The sequence below is a fragment of the Amphibalanus amphitrite genome, unplaced genomic scaffold (assembly GCF_019059575.1).
Source record: "Amphibalanus amphitrite isolate SeventyFive unplaced genomic scaffold, NRLGWU_Aamphi_draft 000028F_arrow, whole genome shotgun sequence".
In the NCBI taxonomy this organism is placed as follows: Eukaryota; Metazoa; Arthropoda; class Thecostraca; order Balanomorpha; family Balanidae; genus Amphibalanus; species Amphibalanus amphitrite.
In genome coordinates, this window is record NW_024881524.1 from 1,543,330 (window position 1) to 1,561,303 (window position 17,974).

A 17,974-nucleotide genomic window follows, 5' to 3' on the forward strand; every position below is an offset into this window, starting at 1 on the left:
GAAATCTTATATCATGCATCGGTCACGTGACACATGTTTTATGCTCCATTTAGGCCATATATTTTGAATTCGATGTCATTTATGTCATTCGAAGTCATTTTGAGTTGAGTTTAGCTTAGGTCAGGCCACTTTTAGGCAAAAAGGGTCATTTCTTTAAGTTTAAATTTTTCAACAAAAGTGTCTATCGGATGCAGTTTGAGCTCAGCTGAACACGATGGTGCTAGGTATATTGGTGATGGTGCTTTGGTTAAATACGTACTGAAAAATTGATTTGAAAGATTTAAAATTGTGAAATTTTTGCTATAATGCGATATATAACTTGACCATTTTTGAAGATATCTGGCTACAACTTGCTAGGGTAAGTCATAAGCATGTGTTCTATCACATATATTCCGTTTTGTTTCGAAAAGTCAAAAAATTACTGAAAGAAAGATAAAAATTCAAGTTTTAAATTTCATATACCTATAATTTCCAAAGTTTTCATAGTTTTGAAAATCAAAGATAACAGTTTGAAAGCGCAGCCTATTCTGAGTCCTTTCATGCAAATAAATTGGATCTAGCTTAAAAACTGAGCTCTTGGGAGCGATTGCCGTGGTTCAATGTTTTGCGTCGAAATCGGCCGAACATGACGTCACTCTGACGTCATTTCCGGCCGACCTATGGTAGCTACGAAGTTAACATTTTGACACAAGGTGTCAAGTTAATGCAGCCGAAGGTACTAAAAGTTTAACGTCGATAATACGTCTAGCGGTTTAGAAGTTATTGCAGAAAAACGGGATGGGGCTATGAAATATGAATAGCCCTCCAGCGGGGCGCGGGTTTAAAATTAAAATGCAAGATGAGCGAAGCAAGAAGCAATTGCACAATTGAGTCCCATTATTACCATCCCATTTCCTTAGTATCCTATAAGTCATTGACCACATGCATCGAAAGTTAGCGACTTTAATTACACCAGTTTGTTACGAGCGAGCGAGCGCAGCGAGCGAGCGAGTTCATACTGAAAAGGGAAAATGACAAGTATGAGCGGCCGGCCGGCCGGCCGTGGGGACGTTCTTCAAAAGCTCATATCTTAGGAACGGGACATCCGATTGACAAGCGGTCTTCTTTACTGAATGTCACTTGGACGTAAAAGTTCTGTGGTGCGATGGCCACCATGCGTTCTTGCCAACCACCGTACGTGGCGCGTGGTAAAGTTGGACATTTTTTAAGAACCCCCAAAATTGCAACCTCAATAACGGCACAACGGTTGGGCCGATTGAATTGAAACTCGGTACACAGTTAGGTCTCCATCAGATAATTCATCTGCATGTGTTAAGGTTGGGGTGCTACTGCACGTGCGCACGTGCAGGAGGCGTTTCCAGATCTCGAGAACGGCTGGGCCGATTGCGCTCAAATTTGGTACAGGGTTGGGGACCGGTTAGTAGGGTGCCGTGCAAAAGTCATTTTGGACCCTGTTTGCACGTGCGCACGTGCAGAACGCCGCTTCCAGATCTCAGGAACGGCTGGGCCGATTGTGTTCAAATTTGGCACACCGCTAGCGACCGGTTAGAAGGGTGCTTTCCACAAACCCGTTGGAAGTACCCTCTCGCCCTTCCGCGCGTGCAGGAGTCACTATCTTGCTCGCTCGTTCTTCGCCCAAAAGGCGTTTTACTGGTACCTACTACCTAGTCTTATTATTGTACCTACATAGGTGCAAAACAATGCGAACGGTGCCATCATTCAGACTGGGAGTCATTTCAACAGACGACAATGTCGCGCAATGCACATGACACTAAAGCACATGTGATTTAGCTGTCCACTTGAGTGTGAGTTGAAGCAAAGCCAGCCTATTGTCCACATACGCATTGCGTTGAGCGGAGCTAGCTTTCCGGAGCTACTCGCATTGATTAATGAATCCAAAACGTGCCCATTATGCTGAGCCATTGTTGTCCTAAGAGCGCAGGCCGTGCTGTAGGAATGTAAATTGCATAGGGCGTATAATCTACAGTAAGTACTTACTACCTACTTGCATAATGTGAATATTATGTACGGAAATGTATTTTCTATGACAAACTACATTTCCTATATCTTCCCTCTTGATCGGTTGTGAGCACTTTCTTACAATTACACGTGTAGTCACGTTACATGTAACATACACGGAAACATGAATCCACGAACATCTTCATCACCGATCATCGTATATAGTTGCTCGATCCCAACATGACTGGGGCATATTTCATCTTCCTTACTTACTTTTGCACGGTTACAGGCTGCCCTGGTTTCTCAAGAAGACAAAAAAAAACTCAAATTTGATCTTAGTCTTTAATCACCAAACTTCCCTAAGTAGCAGAGCGCATCACTACAAAACACAATATCATGGCTCTGCATGTATGACCGAACCGGGCCAAACTTTCCATGATGCTCTCATGATGTACTCTCATCTGCTCTAAGACCTCATTGACCACCATCACTCACAGCTGTTATCTGGGGCCCGCAGAAGACGCCAGCTGAAGCGCTGCTCGATCGACTCGGACCTGAAGCCGTCAGGGAGCTGCGGCCGGACGGTCGGCTGGCCGGCGCCCTCGCACGAGGCGGTGCCTGCCCGGCTGTTTGCTCAGCACGTTCACCAACTGCATGCTGATGGCGGTGCCGGCCTGCTGAGGGACTGGCAGACCCTGCAGACCGCGCAGACCCTGATCGACGAGACGCAGACCAAACTCGTAGAACAGGTCGATGGTGAGTTCTGTGATTCTAATTCATCGCTGCATTGTTCTTCGATGTTCAGGTAACCGGCAAATAATGGAGCACACATTAGCTCAGATTTAGGTACTATTGAGAACGTTGCACCACGACAGCAGCATTTTCTTTTCGGGGTACAGGATGTCCCGCAATCCTCATCACCACTAGGGGAGAGTGGGGTAATTTGGCCGGTGGTGTAAATTGGCCGCCCCCACCTGTACGAAAGCTAATAAAAGTGAATGAAATAACCTTAGTCTCTATTCATTTGTTATCGGCAGAACTAACTCGAGAACAAATATCAAAACTTTCCCACTCTTAGTTTTATTCAAAATTAATAAAAGGTGAATTTCGTTAGAAAATGGTAACTTTTACTTCCCTTTAAAAATTTGTATAACATGTAGTATTTGGGCTGTACACGAATTCCAACATTATCGCGCCATTTTTGAGGGTGTTCAGCGGTTCCAAGAGCAATTTCATCTAGTTCTGTACAGCCATGACGACTTTATAGACAAAAATTTTCAGAATGGCAATGTGGGGTTATTTGGCCGGGACTAGCGGGGCAACTTGGCCGGTGCGCTCAGAGTCACTATGCTGGGACGGCCGAGTTGTCATGGTCAATTATACCATAAAGGACATAATTTATGACCAACTTTGACTACCTTGATGCCATATTTCCTATTGGACAGCTGTAAGGTCATGTGACGTCATCAAAGGTTACCTAACGCTTTTTTGCTAATAAATACTTACAGAAAAAAGATACAGCCGCGCAAATGGTCTCATTCTGTTCAGCTCGTCAAGGCGCATCGAATGATATACATGATGACCTTGAACTCACGTAACCTTGAGGTCAAGCGACCTGAGGTAGCGTGACCTGAAGCCAACATTTGACCTTGACCTCTCGAGGTCAACACATACATATTTCGATGCGGAATGACGAGAGAATTACGATGGTACTTTTAGTTTTGGCCTAGCTTGATTACTTCAAAAGCTATTCGTAAAAAACTGTCATCGTATCTAAAGCCGCTATTTTGACTATTTTCGACCACTGTGACGGCTGAGTCAACCTCCAAAATGCTTCAAATGCGTCGTAGGACACACGTCATTGCTGAATGTGAAGCTGACTCGCCTATAACAAAAATCATGGCCTCAAACTAACACCGGCCAAATTGCCCCACACCCCCGGCCAAATAACCCTGCTAGTGGGGCAATTTGGCCGCTTTGCAGACCTTTGTAATACGTCACAATTTCAATATAAATAGTTAATCTAGCATTTCAAGTTTACTGTCCAAGAAAGTAAAATGTATGCCACACCTGTCAGCGTTGAGAAAATGCAGAAATATGTTGTCGATTTTTAGTTATATCGTTTTCTAAAAAAAGCGGCCAAATTACCCCACTCTCCCCTATATCGCACCACATGCACAGCCGAACACCTCGACGTGTGCAGTGTGCACACACCAGCAGCCCTATAGCTCACTCGCATCAGCGTGATATGCTAATCCCGTCAAAACCTGCTGTCGCCGTTATAACAACACTACTCAGATATGAGAATCAATTATCGACCGGCGAGCGGTGATTTACGACAGTTCGGATGGCAGGATAATTCTCAATGTACATACATACGTGCCCAGCAATCGGATCACAATAAAGGCTTTCTATAAAAACAATAAAGGATTTCTATTTACTGAGACATTCTTAGAAAAAAATGTCTCGGTAAATTATAACAATGATAATTAATTGATAAATACAAAAGCGTCTGTATTTGCTACCGTCCGTGGTCACTATTCCAGTTCACATTTTCTCCAATGAGTCTTATTCAGTCAGATATCTCGCCCTGATTTCGTCATCTCTCCCCACCTTCAGGTCGTATGATGCGAGTACCCCTCCCATCGCGTCTGTACCGTGCTCGTACCGCGCTGGTACCGCCTGCCTACTTTGTGGACGGGTACCGACGGGCTCGAGCGTTCATAGTGACAGAGCGCCCCGGCCCCGGGACCTCCTCTGAGGGCTTTTGGAGGCTGATTTGGGATCAGGGAGTCACCACTGCAGTCAGCATCGGCGCTTATCAGGTGAGAGTCGGTATAAGTAATCTGCCGCTGCTGATATTGTTACGTAAGGTTTATGTTGCAAACTTGTATGCTGATTGTGTTTAGTGATTCGTCAACGTTTGATTCGTTCCGAGAATCAGGTAACGTCTGTGTGATTGCAGTCTATTTACCAGCAGTATTTGGTATGTATGTACCTATAAACGATCTATCGTGTGCAATTTAATGGAATTTGCTTAAAGATGATATTAGCCGTTTTCACGACGGCCATCTGGTACACATTTGGTGCACATCTGGTACAGATCAGGTGCAGATCTGGTCAAATCAGGTTCAGTGCGTCTCTTAGTAGCTATCAGCTAGAATTGCACTAACTGCTTATATGCCTGCTTTGTCATATTATCAGAGAGCATCATCAATTAAAACACTGAAATAAATTCATAAAATAAAGATATTTGCTTGAAAAGAGATTAGGTGCAGATTTGGTCAAATTAGGTGCACTCACCGGATAGCCCGTCGTGAAAACGGCTATTGACTTCTGGAAGGGCTGCCTATATCTACTGGGTTTGTCTTCCTAGACATATCCAGCACCTGAAACGGTAACTTATCGTATTTTGAATATTGAACAATCGAGATCGAGAGGGATTTCCAGAACTTCTATGATCTCTGCCGGCACATGGCACTGGACGACGCATTTGATTGGGTTCAGTGGTCCGTAAATGCCGGTGGACCAATCAAAGCGCTCCCCACGTGCGACCGTGCCCTCAGGCGTCTGTGACGTCACGTCTGCCGCCCGAGGCGGGCCAGGCGCGACCTTGCGGTGACCTTGAGCTGCGCTGCATCGGCGACCACCTCCAGACGGGCTGTGAGGTCTCCGAGGTGGTCATCACCAAACGAAAGGTATGGCTCAGTAAGGAGTGTGGCGGCATGGGTGGATTTCTCTGTCAAATGAAATCAGAGGATATTTTAAGTCGGTGCTTCTTGCCTATGCGGCTTGCAAGCCAATGGCTGAGGTAGCGCATATGTCAGTGTATTTTACTTCAAAATCCATAGGTGTTTCCATCCGATTTGTGTGTCAGAAGCATCATTATAACTAAACTCGATGCAGCTAATAACCAACAGGTCATTACCAGTCGTCTATTCTTCTCTCGCCACCCTCCCCTCCAACAGAAAAGGAGGCACCTGCCTCATGATCTGTCCCTCTCTGCCTCCTTCACTCCCATCTCTGTACCGACAGAAGGAGAAGCGCCTGACCATGTACCAGTTTACCGACTGTACCGAGTCCGGTCTCCCAGACGATCCTCTGCCGCTACTGCAGTTAGTGCGGCGCACCCAGGCCACGGCAGAGGTCACAGCTACCGCTGCAGCTACTGCTACGGCAGCTCCACCGGTCCTGGTCGTCACAGGGTAAACTTTATGGATATGTGAACATATAAGCATGCACACCCCCGACGCATAAATAGCACAACTGTGTATTACCAACGGAGCTGCGATGCTCATTTCAAACTCGGTCGCATGCAATCCACATTTTCTTGCTCATGAAGCTGGTTTAATAGTTGGACCCAGTAGGTGAACATAATCAGTTCAAACGGATTACCTCACTTTCCTTGGGTTTCGTCGAATGTAAAAACCAAGGTCTTTTGTTTAGAGATCGGTGAACAGAATGCCGGGCCGGATTTCGGTCCACTGACGTCAAGTATTCGCTGTGCCGCACGGGTCAGTGGGATCACGGGAGCTGTACATTGGGGGTAGGTGTCGAAAGCTTTCAGAGCATTGGCACCGAGGGCACAGCACTCCCGACCGAGTGCGGAACATTCCGCAGTACTTTGTTCGAGAGGAGTTGGGCTCGCAGACCATTGCACTGAGCCAGTGTTTGAACAGTCGACCCTGAGCCGGATGGACCACCGAGCCCCTGACCGCCGATCAATGTCTGCGGACGCGGGGGGGTCGGCCGACACTTACGGCTAGATGTGCAATATTTTCAAACCTTCATGTACGCATCATATATCACCAATAATTTTGCGGCGTTCCAAGACGGACGTTTCTCTCACATTACCCGTTTGACAACAATTTTTACGTCATCACTTAACTAAAATTGCATTGACGTGTGAGAAGTGCAAAATCAGCACAGATGACCATTTGTCCGTCTGTTGCAGGCTGGACGGCCGAGGCGCCGGTCTGTACTTGGGACTGGCGACTCTACTCACCCAGCTGACTCGTAACCAAGAGCTGGCCGTTCTCTCCTATTGTCAACATATCGTAGGTCGGTCTTGGTGTGAACAGTTGACAGTGCGCTTGTAAAAAAGTAGAGTTTAGTGCATGCGCTACTGACGTCAATTATCCCTTTTTATAATTGAACGAAGTAAATATGCTTAGCGGAGCTTATGTCGGATGTCTTTTGATCTTGCAACATGTCGGTTTTGACTTATAAATTGTTGTATCATTTCTACAAGACATGACGCAGATTCGCCCATTTACTGCGAGCTTTGTCGGAAATGTGGGAGCCCTACATATTCAACAAATGTTCCATATCTCCGCAAACACAGAGAGAAGTTGTTTTTCCCCGCGAATCGCGGACGTTTCAGTGTCGTGCTGCGTTATGACACTGGACCGAGCCGTAATGGAGTCACAACCCCGGCTCACATTGCCTTTTTCCGGGGCGTCCTCTGAAAAACAGTCCGTGGCCAGGTGATAAATCTCGAGATCTCATAACAGCACGGACGGCTGGATGATTTAGGGGACCCCTCGTTATCAGCCCTGGGTTTCAACAGGCCCGGTGCTGGCTTCATCCCAACTTCCTTCCTGGGTGTTTGTCTAGACAGGACCTGTGGCTCAAGGCGATTTTTCTTCATGCTGTTGCTTCATTAATTTTTTTTTCAATTATACTATGCCATTTTATCAAGTCGTCCTTGTTTTGGGATGAGATAATAATGATGTTGCTCACTCTTATAGTTTGACTGAGGCCACCGAATTTGTACACCTTGTCTTCGAGGCTCGGCAATTTGTAACAAAAATACAAACAGCAGCACAAGAGGAAATATGTCGTTTGTCTCTTTGAGCTGTTGTAATCCGTATGGCGGCCATTGTCTGCGGTTCGGTCGAGCCACTTCAATTACCATAATGTCCTCAGGCCGGGACACGCTGGGCTTTACGTTCATGGTGGCCGTGCTTTACGGAAAATCCGGCTTTCCGGCGTACTGACCGGAACAGATTGTCATAAAATGGAACTGAATTTAAGAAAATGCATAACATTGGATCGATGTTCACGTCCAGCGCATGATTTTATGGTGTTTAAAGGTTTCATGTAACAGCGTAACAGTTGCTATGCTGCGGGCTCATGGAAGAATGAAAGTTGATGAAACACAAGAGATCATAAAACAAAACTAAAATGTACTTCATTTGGTTGTGCTACAGATGTGGGATGTGTAACTTCTCCTTTCGTAGGTGACCCATTTTGTTATCTCTTCCTATTTTTTCGTCTCTGCCACTGTTTGTGTCTCGTTGTCTCTGACTCTCTCTCTCTCTCTCTCTCTCTCTCTCTCTCTCTCTCTCTCTCTCTCTCTCTCTCTCTCTCTCTCTCTCTCTCTCTCTCTCTCCCTTCCCTCCCTCCCCCCAGGTCAGTGTCCTCGTCTCTTAGGGACACTAGAAGAGTACTCACTCCTCCACGAGTGTCTTCTGGAGCGCGTCTCGGTCGGGGAGACACTGGTGCCTCGCGACTCGGCTCAGACCTACACAGAGAGACTGCAGGGCGGCGGGAGACACAGCTTCCCCTACCCGACCGCCGAGACACAGTATAAGGTGGGTGACGGGAATTCGGGGGGTGGGGGGGGGGAGGTAAACCGATTGAATGATGAATGTGCCATATGTTGGAAATGGACGCATAAAGTTCGACGCATGCCTTTGTTGCGTATGTGTCTTATTTGTCCATCAAGTTTGATAAATATTTTATCATCTTGTTGTTTAAGGTGGAATGTAAGGATACAGCTAGGATAACGAAGCAAAATATTTTATTATGCGAATGGCCCATATTCGACATAACTCGGAAATACAGGGCCTGTATCTCCTTAAGTGTTGATATTGTTGAATGTTGATTGTGAAGATCGGCTATGCTATGCGTAGTAGCAAGAACAACAGCAACAAGCATCAGCAGTAGCGCTATAGCAGGTCGCTCTGTCTGACTAGTCTGTCGACGAGGCATTCAGCATCGTAAAACAAGCGGTGAAGCTTGCTTAGGCTAATCGTCACTGACATCAAGTGACGATGGAGTCGTTGGACACCGAAATGGCTCTTTGCGTCTTATTTATCCCTCGCCCGTATTGGTGTTTTTCCAGCCGCGAACGTATCAGGAGGGGGGGGGAGGGTCCGTTGGACCCTCCTTGTCGTTTCGCCCCTGATCAAGCTAGAGCATCGCGGAAAAAAACGAGCGTGTTGCCCGTGACGAGAGAAAGCCGATGATACCCAGTTTTAAGGTCCTATGACATTGGTTGACCTTCCAGGTCAGGTCAATGACCCAGGTCAGGTTCGACCCCCATACGAGCGAGGGTTACGACTGCAACGACGAGACATGTTGAAATGAAGGTGCAGTCAGTAAACTGATAAGCTGTCCAGTCAGCTGACTGGAATCGCTACAAGACATGGCAGCCAGCATTCACCACTGGACCGGCTCATCGTTCAAGTGAGCGTAGCCCGACAGTCCATTGTCCAGTCGTATTGTGATATGGACACTGCTGAATGTATAGGGGAGGGAACTATACGTGCCTACCCTCTATCATACGGCTGTTTACCAGGAGTTTGTATGTCGTCTGAAGGTGAATATTATAAAACTGAGCTTTTTCAACTACACGAGAAATTCCTAGGGCGGTCAAAAGTTGAGTTTCAGTCAAGGGGCAAGAGTACTCGACCCTTGACCGTGACCAGGACGGCTGGTTTAAATGTCGCCATGTTCAAATAGACCCGGCACATTGCTGGTACGTGGTGAGTGATGATGCGTATATGTGTGTTGCGACAACAGCCTGAAGCGACAGACCCAAGTGGCAAGCCACGATAATGTAGGTAAAGAGTAAAGACTGCAACGTCGTGACACAATGGAAGCACCATGGGGTACTGAATAGGAATCGTGTCGAGTTTATGCTGGCTTGTCTTTTTATCACACTACTTAGCTCATCCGGCGCGAGACCGAATTTCGCGAGTTTGTTGCATGACTACAAGGCTACATAGCGGTTAGTTACATTGCTGCCGCTAGATGTCAGTGCAGTGGGCGCCTGAAGTCATACTGTGCCGGCGAGCTCTAGGCATACATTATTCCACTGCCGCTAGATGTCACTACTATGAGCGCCTGAAGTTATGCTGTACCGCAGGTCTCCAAGCATATGTCATTCCGCTGCCGCTAGATGTCACTACTATGTGCGCCTGAAGTTATGCTGTACCGCACATCTCCAAACATATGTTATAATACCGCTGCCGCAAGATGTCACTACAGTTTGTGCCTCATGGTACCGCATGCTATGGGAACGATGCTAATAAAGTTGTTTTCCATGTTTGGAAAAGACATGTTCCCATCGCTCACCTGCTCCTCTGATCCGAGTAAGCCACGCGGTTCCGGAACTCGTCAGCTAGCGTTAACTCGCGACCTACTGGAGGGGATGGGGGGAGGGGGCGTGAGACGCCCCCAACCATTAGAGTTGTAAGAATGTTTGCTTAGGTTGGAAACGTTTCCATAGATAAATTATATCTAGAAATGCTAAATCAATAGTCAATACGATGAGCTGTTTAGCGTCATTTCAATCGCTGTTGCTCTCATGAATGGGCTAGAATTTGCCAACAAGGGCAACTCTGTTAGCCGCTATTTAATGACAGAAAAACACGACTGTGTCTATTTATTGTTTGTGCTTCACTTAGCAGATCCATCATTAATTATGTAATTACGGCAGTCCATGTAGACCTTCTTTCAAACCTTGTTGTTGATTTTCTGTTCATAAGTGGATCCAGAAAGGTGAAAACAGGCGCTTTGAGTAAAATCCATAAAACTATTTCAGAATACCTAAAGAAATCCTCCTTTTTCCCAACCTCCTAAGTAAGTGCGGAAGTCCAAAAAATTGATTACGAGCGAGCGAGCGCAGGGAGCGAAGCGAGTCTTTTCAATATAACGGAAAAATCTCAGTATGAGCGGCCCGGCCCGGCCCGGCCCGGCCTGTAACGCTTTTGAGAGGCTTATATCTCAGCAACCGCTGGACCGATTGGCCTGCGGTCTTTTTTGCTGGGTAGCCTTATCCCTTCTACCCCGTAATTGACTACTTTTGATACCTACATCTCAGTGACCGTCGTGGCACGTGCCACGTGAAAAGTCAAGGGTGTTCAAGCAGTTTTGCAAAAGTAATGATTTTGAGAGGCCCATATCTCAGGAGCGGCTTGAGCGATTGTCTTGCGGTAATTTTTATAGGGTAGCTGCATCCCTTCTACCAAAGGTCGGATACTCTTGATCTATGTGAGTGACCCCCACTGCACGTGCAAAATGCAAAAAGAAGAGGTGCCAAATTTGTTCCCATTTCAGTAACTCGGTAATTACTGGGGCGATTTCGCTGAAACTTGGCATACAGGTAGGCACCCACCAGGCAATGCATTCCCATGTGTTGCGGTTAGGGTGCTACTGCACGTGCGCACGTGCAGGGGGCGTTTCCAGATCTCGAGAACGGCTGGGCCGATTGCGCTCAAATTTGGTACAGGGTTGGAGACAGGTTAGTAGGGTGCCGTGCAAAAGTCATTTTGGACCCCGTTTGCACGTGCACACGTGCATAATGCCTCTTCCAGATCTCAGGAACGGCTGGGCCGATTGCGTTCAAATTTGGCACACCGCTAGCGACCGGTTAGAAGGGTGCTTTGCACAAGCCCATTGGAAGTACCCTCTCGCCCTTCCGCACGTGCAGGGCTCACTATCTCGCTCGCTCGTTCTTCGCCCAAAAGGCGTTTTACTGGTTAAAATGTAATTTATTCTTAGGCATGTGAGAGAGAAAAAAAAACGGCACACTCCCGGGGAATTTCGGGCGGTGCGTGGACGCATTTTTCCCTAGCACACCTTTATTATACTTGTAGATCCACCATTGCGCTCGTTGGCTGTTTATTCAAACTCCCTCCCGTCGCATCCCCTTCAGAGCGTGATAGCGCTGGGCGCGCGTCACTTCACGGTCGTCTCGGCAGCCAAGCCGTGTAACGAGGCCAAGAACCGCAGTCTCAGCTTCATCCCGATGGAGCCATCCCGGGTGCTGCTGCCCGGGGACGCTGCGCTGGAGGGCGCCAGCTACATCAACGCCTCCTGGCTGCCAGGTGAGCATGTCGGGGAGTCGTCCAGGGAGTTGGGGACGTGAACATGCGTAATACGGCGCTGGATGTGGTCTTTTTTTTAGTGGCAGCCATTTTCGTGTTACATGTAGGCGGTGCTCTTTAGTTGTCGACTCACGACTATGTGTAGCTCTATGAAGCAACAGGAGCGAGTCGAGATAGCGGCGATGAAAACTTGTTGCTCTTCGTACTGAAATGGATCCCTTCTGAGCCACAATAAAGTAGAAGTACAAGTGGACAAAGAAAATCAGATCAGTCACAAATTGGCAATCAAAGGCACTGTCAATGTTTGTGCCACTAAACCTATGTGATGTGCGCTACTCGAGAGTCGAGCTTTAAAATGCTTTAACATTTTCTCGCGGAAGGACAGATCATCGGTGCCGTTCTCAGAGAAGATGTGACTGATTGATCACGAAATCGTAGAAAATCGCATAATGCGTGCATTTTATTATCATCGACGGTTTGATTGATCATCAAGTGTTTCGTATACCGCAAGTAGCCTCGATAGTCGACACATGCAAACGCGACTCGCTTGCGTTCCATGGAAACTATGCAGAAGTGCTATACGGAAGTTTTCAACACCCAGGGCCCTCAAACAACCCTACAGATCGCAGCTTATGAAAATTTTGCTTTTAGTCGCTGCTCAACTATTCATCGACGAACCTCGTGCTAACAGCAAAGTGTGTTGTACAAATACTCAGCAGGATTGTGCGATGGTAACCACTCACGTTATCCCCTCATGAATTCAGCGGCCGTATGTATGCGGTTGGAAGTGCTGGCCATAGTGTTCTGAGCAGCAGGGATCAGCTGAGCTTTTAGTATCGTTAACGGACTATGTAGCTCGCTATAAAGCTCTTGCCGCTAAACATACCAGATAAAAACGCAGGACTTGAAGCATTTGGCCAAGAATCTGCTAACAGTGCCTATGCAAATTGCAAACCTTGTTTTTTATTCGTTTCGCGCATGAATGTTTTCGTTGTATTTGATAAATTCCCTTATTTTATGAATGTTGAATAGGGTTGGCGATTAGCGAGACTTGGATCGTCATGGTAAATGCCTAAAATCGTGACAACTCAATCGTCTCCTATACTGGCCAGCTGCGTCACTCTGAATCGGAATATCATCGCATCGGTGGCGACAAAAAGCACATATCACCAACGATCTTTTCGCAGGCTTATGCGAATGCATTGTCGCATCAAGACGACACTACTTTGCGCTTTCTGCGAAACTGTCAACAAGTGCCACCGCCAAGTGCCCGCCGATGGTATGGCTGATCTAGTTACGAACAAAAGTTTCCGTGTGTTTCCAGGCTACCGAGTGATGCGGGAATACATCCTGACTCAGCACCCGCTGCCCAGCACTGTGATCGACTTCTGGCAGATGGTGTGGCACTACCGAATCACGACCGTGGCCTGCCTCTCTCCGGAGGTAAATTAATATACACAATGTACGTACATTGTACATACCGTGCAGTGCATATTTAATGACCCGTTTGTGTCCCGATTGTAAATACAGGATGTCTCAATAAGGTATGCAGTATTTAGGACACACCCTGCTGGGTATACAGTTAGCAACACAATGATGCTCCACTCCTCATAATCTATCAGTTGGCTTTGGCTGGAACGTTAAGTTGTACCGTTTATCACGCAACTAAGCGTGGCAATTGTGAACTGAACTCAGTTCCTGTGATGAGGCACAGCCTACCACTCCAGCCAACTATTTAACTGCTTGCTTAAAGTGGCGCGTCAATGCACAGAGGCAGATGTAAGCACTCATCATCGCCGTTTCTCTGTGCTTTCACTAGGGCTGCGGCGTGTTCTGGCCCTCCGAAGAGGAGGTCATTCGGGGGTCCAACTTCGTCGTACGCTACATGTCCGAGAGCGCCGATTGCAGCGCCACCTACAAGACGTCCTGGGTGATCCGCTCGTTCCTGCTGCAGTCCACTGTGGTGAGGTGGCGCTAGTGTCGCACCATGCACCATCCGTGGCGCTAGTCTAGAGCAGGACTGCGCCGATGAGGGCGACTGAATGTGGGGACGTCCGAACTCCGAGGGTCATTAAGATCGACCAGCAGCCCGTGATGATTGCTGTGCGTATAGCCAGGGGTGACGGTGTTTGGACAGGCTCATTTGGCCGACGTCTCTATTGTGGGACGGGACAATTACCGTAGAAACCCGACTCCGGGTCCCCCAATGGTCAATTCTCCGTGCCCGGTGAGAGTGCGAGCGACTGAGTCACTCGGTAAACTGCCCGAGGTGCCTGATTACACTCCAGTGTCATTATACCCCTCAAGAGAGCTATGTATTCTTAGCATGAAACTATTGATGTAACGCAAGTGTCAGCAAACTCCAAACGCATCGATTCTCCCATTGGCTCAGCCTACCGTTAAACACGCCCGGGCCCTGTTTCACGGCGGAGCGCTGCAGTGCGCTGCGCGCGTCGGCGCGTTGGGTTTCCATGGCAATATCAACAAACTTCCCTCTGACGCTACGCTATGACGTCATCGCAAAACGCTAGCACCGCAGCGCCAGCACCATCCGCACGCTAGCAGTATTCGCACTCAAACTTCTGTTCAATTGGTACTAGGTTCTTCAAGGTCTCTGTTCGAAACGCGATTTACCATAAGCTAACGGATCGTACGCAACGTCATTCCAGTGACGTCAGGGGTATGCCTCGCCTCAGCTCCCAGCGCGCTGCAGCGCGCGCAGCGTCGGGCGGTGAAACAGGGCCCTGGTGTCGTTCCCCGCTGACGGACCCCTCTGTGACGTCACAGGGTACCACTGATGACGTCACGGCCCGGGTGGTGCACCTGCCACTGTGGCCGGAGGAGTGCTCGCTGGACTCGGTGATGGAGGGGGTCGTCGGAGTGCGGAACATCCAGGGCGACCGGCTGAACCCGCTCGTGGTCGTCGATAAGTAGGTGTCGTGGGATTATGCTGCTCCTAAATCGTTGAAATCGTATAGAAATACGATGAAATACTGTGAACTACCTACCTAATATTTACCGTGTTTTCTCACCTTTTTGTGTTTACATTGTAAAAAAGCATTTCAACGTGCTTACATAGTGCCACCTGAATATCCATTTCTCGAATATGTCACAGATCAAGTGTGCCATCCAGCATCCTGTTAACGGCGCCAGCCGCCAAGCCTCGCTCGTACCTCTGATGCATGTTCTTTTGGGCATCTCATCCCTTATCTCAGCTTCCTCTTTTCTCACCCATTTGGATCGCGCTCAGCTTAGTATTCTGTAAGCGATTTCGGCCTTTTTGTCCATTTCTTGGTCGTCGGAAAATTTATTCGTGGATAAGACAAGAGCTATCCGAAATTCACTTGGTTGTCGAGGCTGCACAATCGCCATCAGCATTACAATGTGGACGCTCGCGGGCTGAAGAGCCAACCGATCCTGTATTGTACGTCAGCTGCTGTCCATAAAAGGCGTCCACTGAACATCATATGCTTAGCCGTCCTAACAAACCTTGGCGGGAGGGTGCAGCAATGTATGGGGTTTTATTTATAGACGATTCTTGTCATCGGAACAGGTGAGACAGTAATAGACCGCGCCGAAAAACACTACGAAAAGCAAAATAACGACTCACTTGCACATGGTTATTTATCACATATTTTTATTGACCATCTTGCACACTGCACAGGCCTAATGACATTGATAACGGCATTTATCACTGTTAGAGAAAACAGGAATTTTTAGGCAAAGCAGATCCTTCACACGTTTACACTTAGCCATCAGATATCAATTCGAACTGCGGACCAATTTATGCCCGTAATACGTTTGGCCCAAGCTCCTACCGACCGCTGTGTTCGTTCGTGTTCTGTTCACAGGTACGGGGGTACCGAGGGAGCCAGCTTTTGCTTACTGAGCACTGTACTGCGGCAACTTGAACAGGAAGCCAGCTTCGACATATTCACATTCGCCAAGCTCTACCACCAGCGGCGACCGGGAATCTGGAAAAACATGGTAATGATAAGCTGGGATGTGAATGGGTCTCCAAGGTATAGCTGAATGGAATACTGATAGTGTGTGTATATCTGCACTAGTCTCTAAAGCTGTCGTATCTCGCTCCACTGTTTTGTAATATACTCGGTATCTAGGGCGATAGTGGTCATTAGATTAGCTCAGTATGTTTGGTCTAGCTGAGGCTACGAAACATTTGTGTGATATTATTTTAAATTGATTTGATCTAAAGCGAGCAGAATAAAAACGGTGACAGCACTAATGGTTCAATGTAAGTTTGTTGTAAGCATTGACCTGGCGGCCATTTTACGCACCGCCAACTACAATTGTTATACCAGAGTTATTTCTGACCATTTCCCGGCGTCTCATTCACAGCGTGAGTACCTGTACCTGTACCACGCGGTACAGGAGTGGCTGACCTCGCGGGGTCACGGTACTCTGCGGAGAGCCGGCTCCTGCACCAGTCTCTGTGAGAACCGCACCCCGACAGAGGTCAGCGTCACTGGTCTGCACGGCGTCATGGTCTGAATGGGGGACGTCACATACGGCGTCATTGTGTGATGTGAAAGTGATACGTCATGTGTGACGTCATGGTCTGATGTGTAACGTTATATACACCGTCATAAAATGATGTTTTACATCATATGATCATATATGGCGTCGCGGTATTATGTGTGACGCCATATACGGCGTCATAATATGATGTGTGACGACGTCATATGAAGCGTCATGTATGACGTCATATACGATGTCGTGGGCTGATGTGTGATCCTTGTATGCCGCAATGTATGATGCCATGTATGACGTGATGTATGACCACATGGTATGATGTGTGACGTCACATACGTCGTCACGGCCTGATGTGAGTCGTCGCATATGGTGCCATGCTCTTCTCCGTGACGTCACTTAGGCAGATTGTTGTTTGATGTGTGACATCATGGTGACAGGTGACGTCTGCCACGGTGTATCATGACGCTATTGTCAAGCTTGTGAATGGAGGTGATCGGTGATGCACTAGCGCAGTGACTGAAACCGATGTTTGACGGAACTGTGCGATCATTCAGTTGGCTAGTGTCGTGATGTTATGAACGATCATGTGATGTGACTGTAGTATGATAGGTAAAGTGACATGAAATGAGGGATGTCGACACTAAATACGTTGCTACCCAGCACCCACATTGCAAGAAAGAGAGGACAACTCTCATTTTAAGGTTTGTGAAGCATACGCGTGACAAAAGAGACGCTCGATAAGTTAAACCCGCATGTGGAAGGTGTGTTTTAATCGTAGCACATGGAGATGAGATGAGGTGCTTTCTTGAGATGAGGTCACCTAATGTGACATGGTAATATGACCTCAGGTGACCTAGGTGACGTCTTCTCTGCACAAATGCAGAGAAGATGTGTGAAAAGGTGAGCCAAAAAAGAAAAAGCAGACGAATTAAACGCCCCATTCCCTTTCCCGCCACGTCGAAGCTAAAAAGTCAACCGATGAAGTGAGATAAACATCTTCACGGCTACGTTTGTAGTCATTATCTTGATTATGTCATTATGCAGTGGCAATTTCAACTTTTGATGACCTTCCCGTTTTCCATTTAGTTCCGTATTAGGGTTGTGAATTGTGATGAGAGAGAGAAGTCTGACAATGTAGAGCATCGCGCAAGCGAAGTGTGTTATTTCTTATGACGTATTCGTGATGATATCCTGTATCCTGTATGACAAAGGCTTGCTGCTGCATATAAAATCGCTTTTTGTGTAATGAGAGGCTTATCTCTTCATGTTGTAACACATTACAATGAGGTCGGAATATACCAGACGAATTCGTTAAATTACCGTGGTGTTGTATTCTGCGTATATATGCTGATAAAATATACATATTGTATCAAAGCGAGGGCATACGTACATGTCGAGATCAA

At 47.3% G+C, this 17,974-nt stretch overlaps 1 protein-coding gene across 1 annotated transcript in view; it reads left to right on the top strand.

The window, feature by feature from the left end:
- LOC122365727 (tyrosine-protein phosphatase 99A-like) overlaps window positions 1–17,307 on the top strand; it is a 30,556-nt gene extending 13,249 nt beyond the window's left edge. The window contains exons 10-21 of the mRNA XM_043337186.1: window positions 2,477–2,715; window positions 4,579–4,784; window positions 5,526–5,657; window positions 5,995–6,164; window positions 6,914–7,020; window positions 8,374–8,555; window positions 11,906–12,077; window positions 13,402–13,520; window positions 13,897–14,040; window positions 14,865–15,007; window positions 15,929–16,064; window positions 16,437–17,307. Coding sequence (XP_043193121.1) covers window positions 2,477–2,715; window positions 4,579–4,784; window positions 5,526–5,657; window positions 5,995–6,164; window positions 6,914–7,020; window positions 8,374–8,555; window positions 11,906–12,077; window positions 13,402–13,520; window positions 13,897–14,040; window positions 14,865–15,007; window positions 15,929–16,064; window positions 16,437–16,589 — 1,903 coding nt within the window. The 3' untranslated portion in view covers window positions 16,590–17,307. The remainder of the gene's footprint in view (window positions 1–2,476; window positions 2,716–4,578; window positions 4,785–5,525; window positions 5,658–5,994; window positions 6,165–6,913; window positions 7,021–8,373; window positions 8,556–11,905; window positions 12,078–13,401; window positions 13,521–13,896; window positions 14,041–14,864; window positions 15,008–15,928; window positions 16,065–16,436) is intronic.
- Window positions 17,308–17,974: the final 667 nt, after the last annotated feature.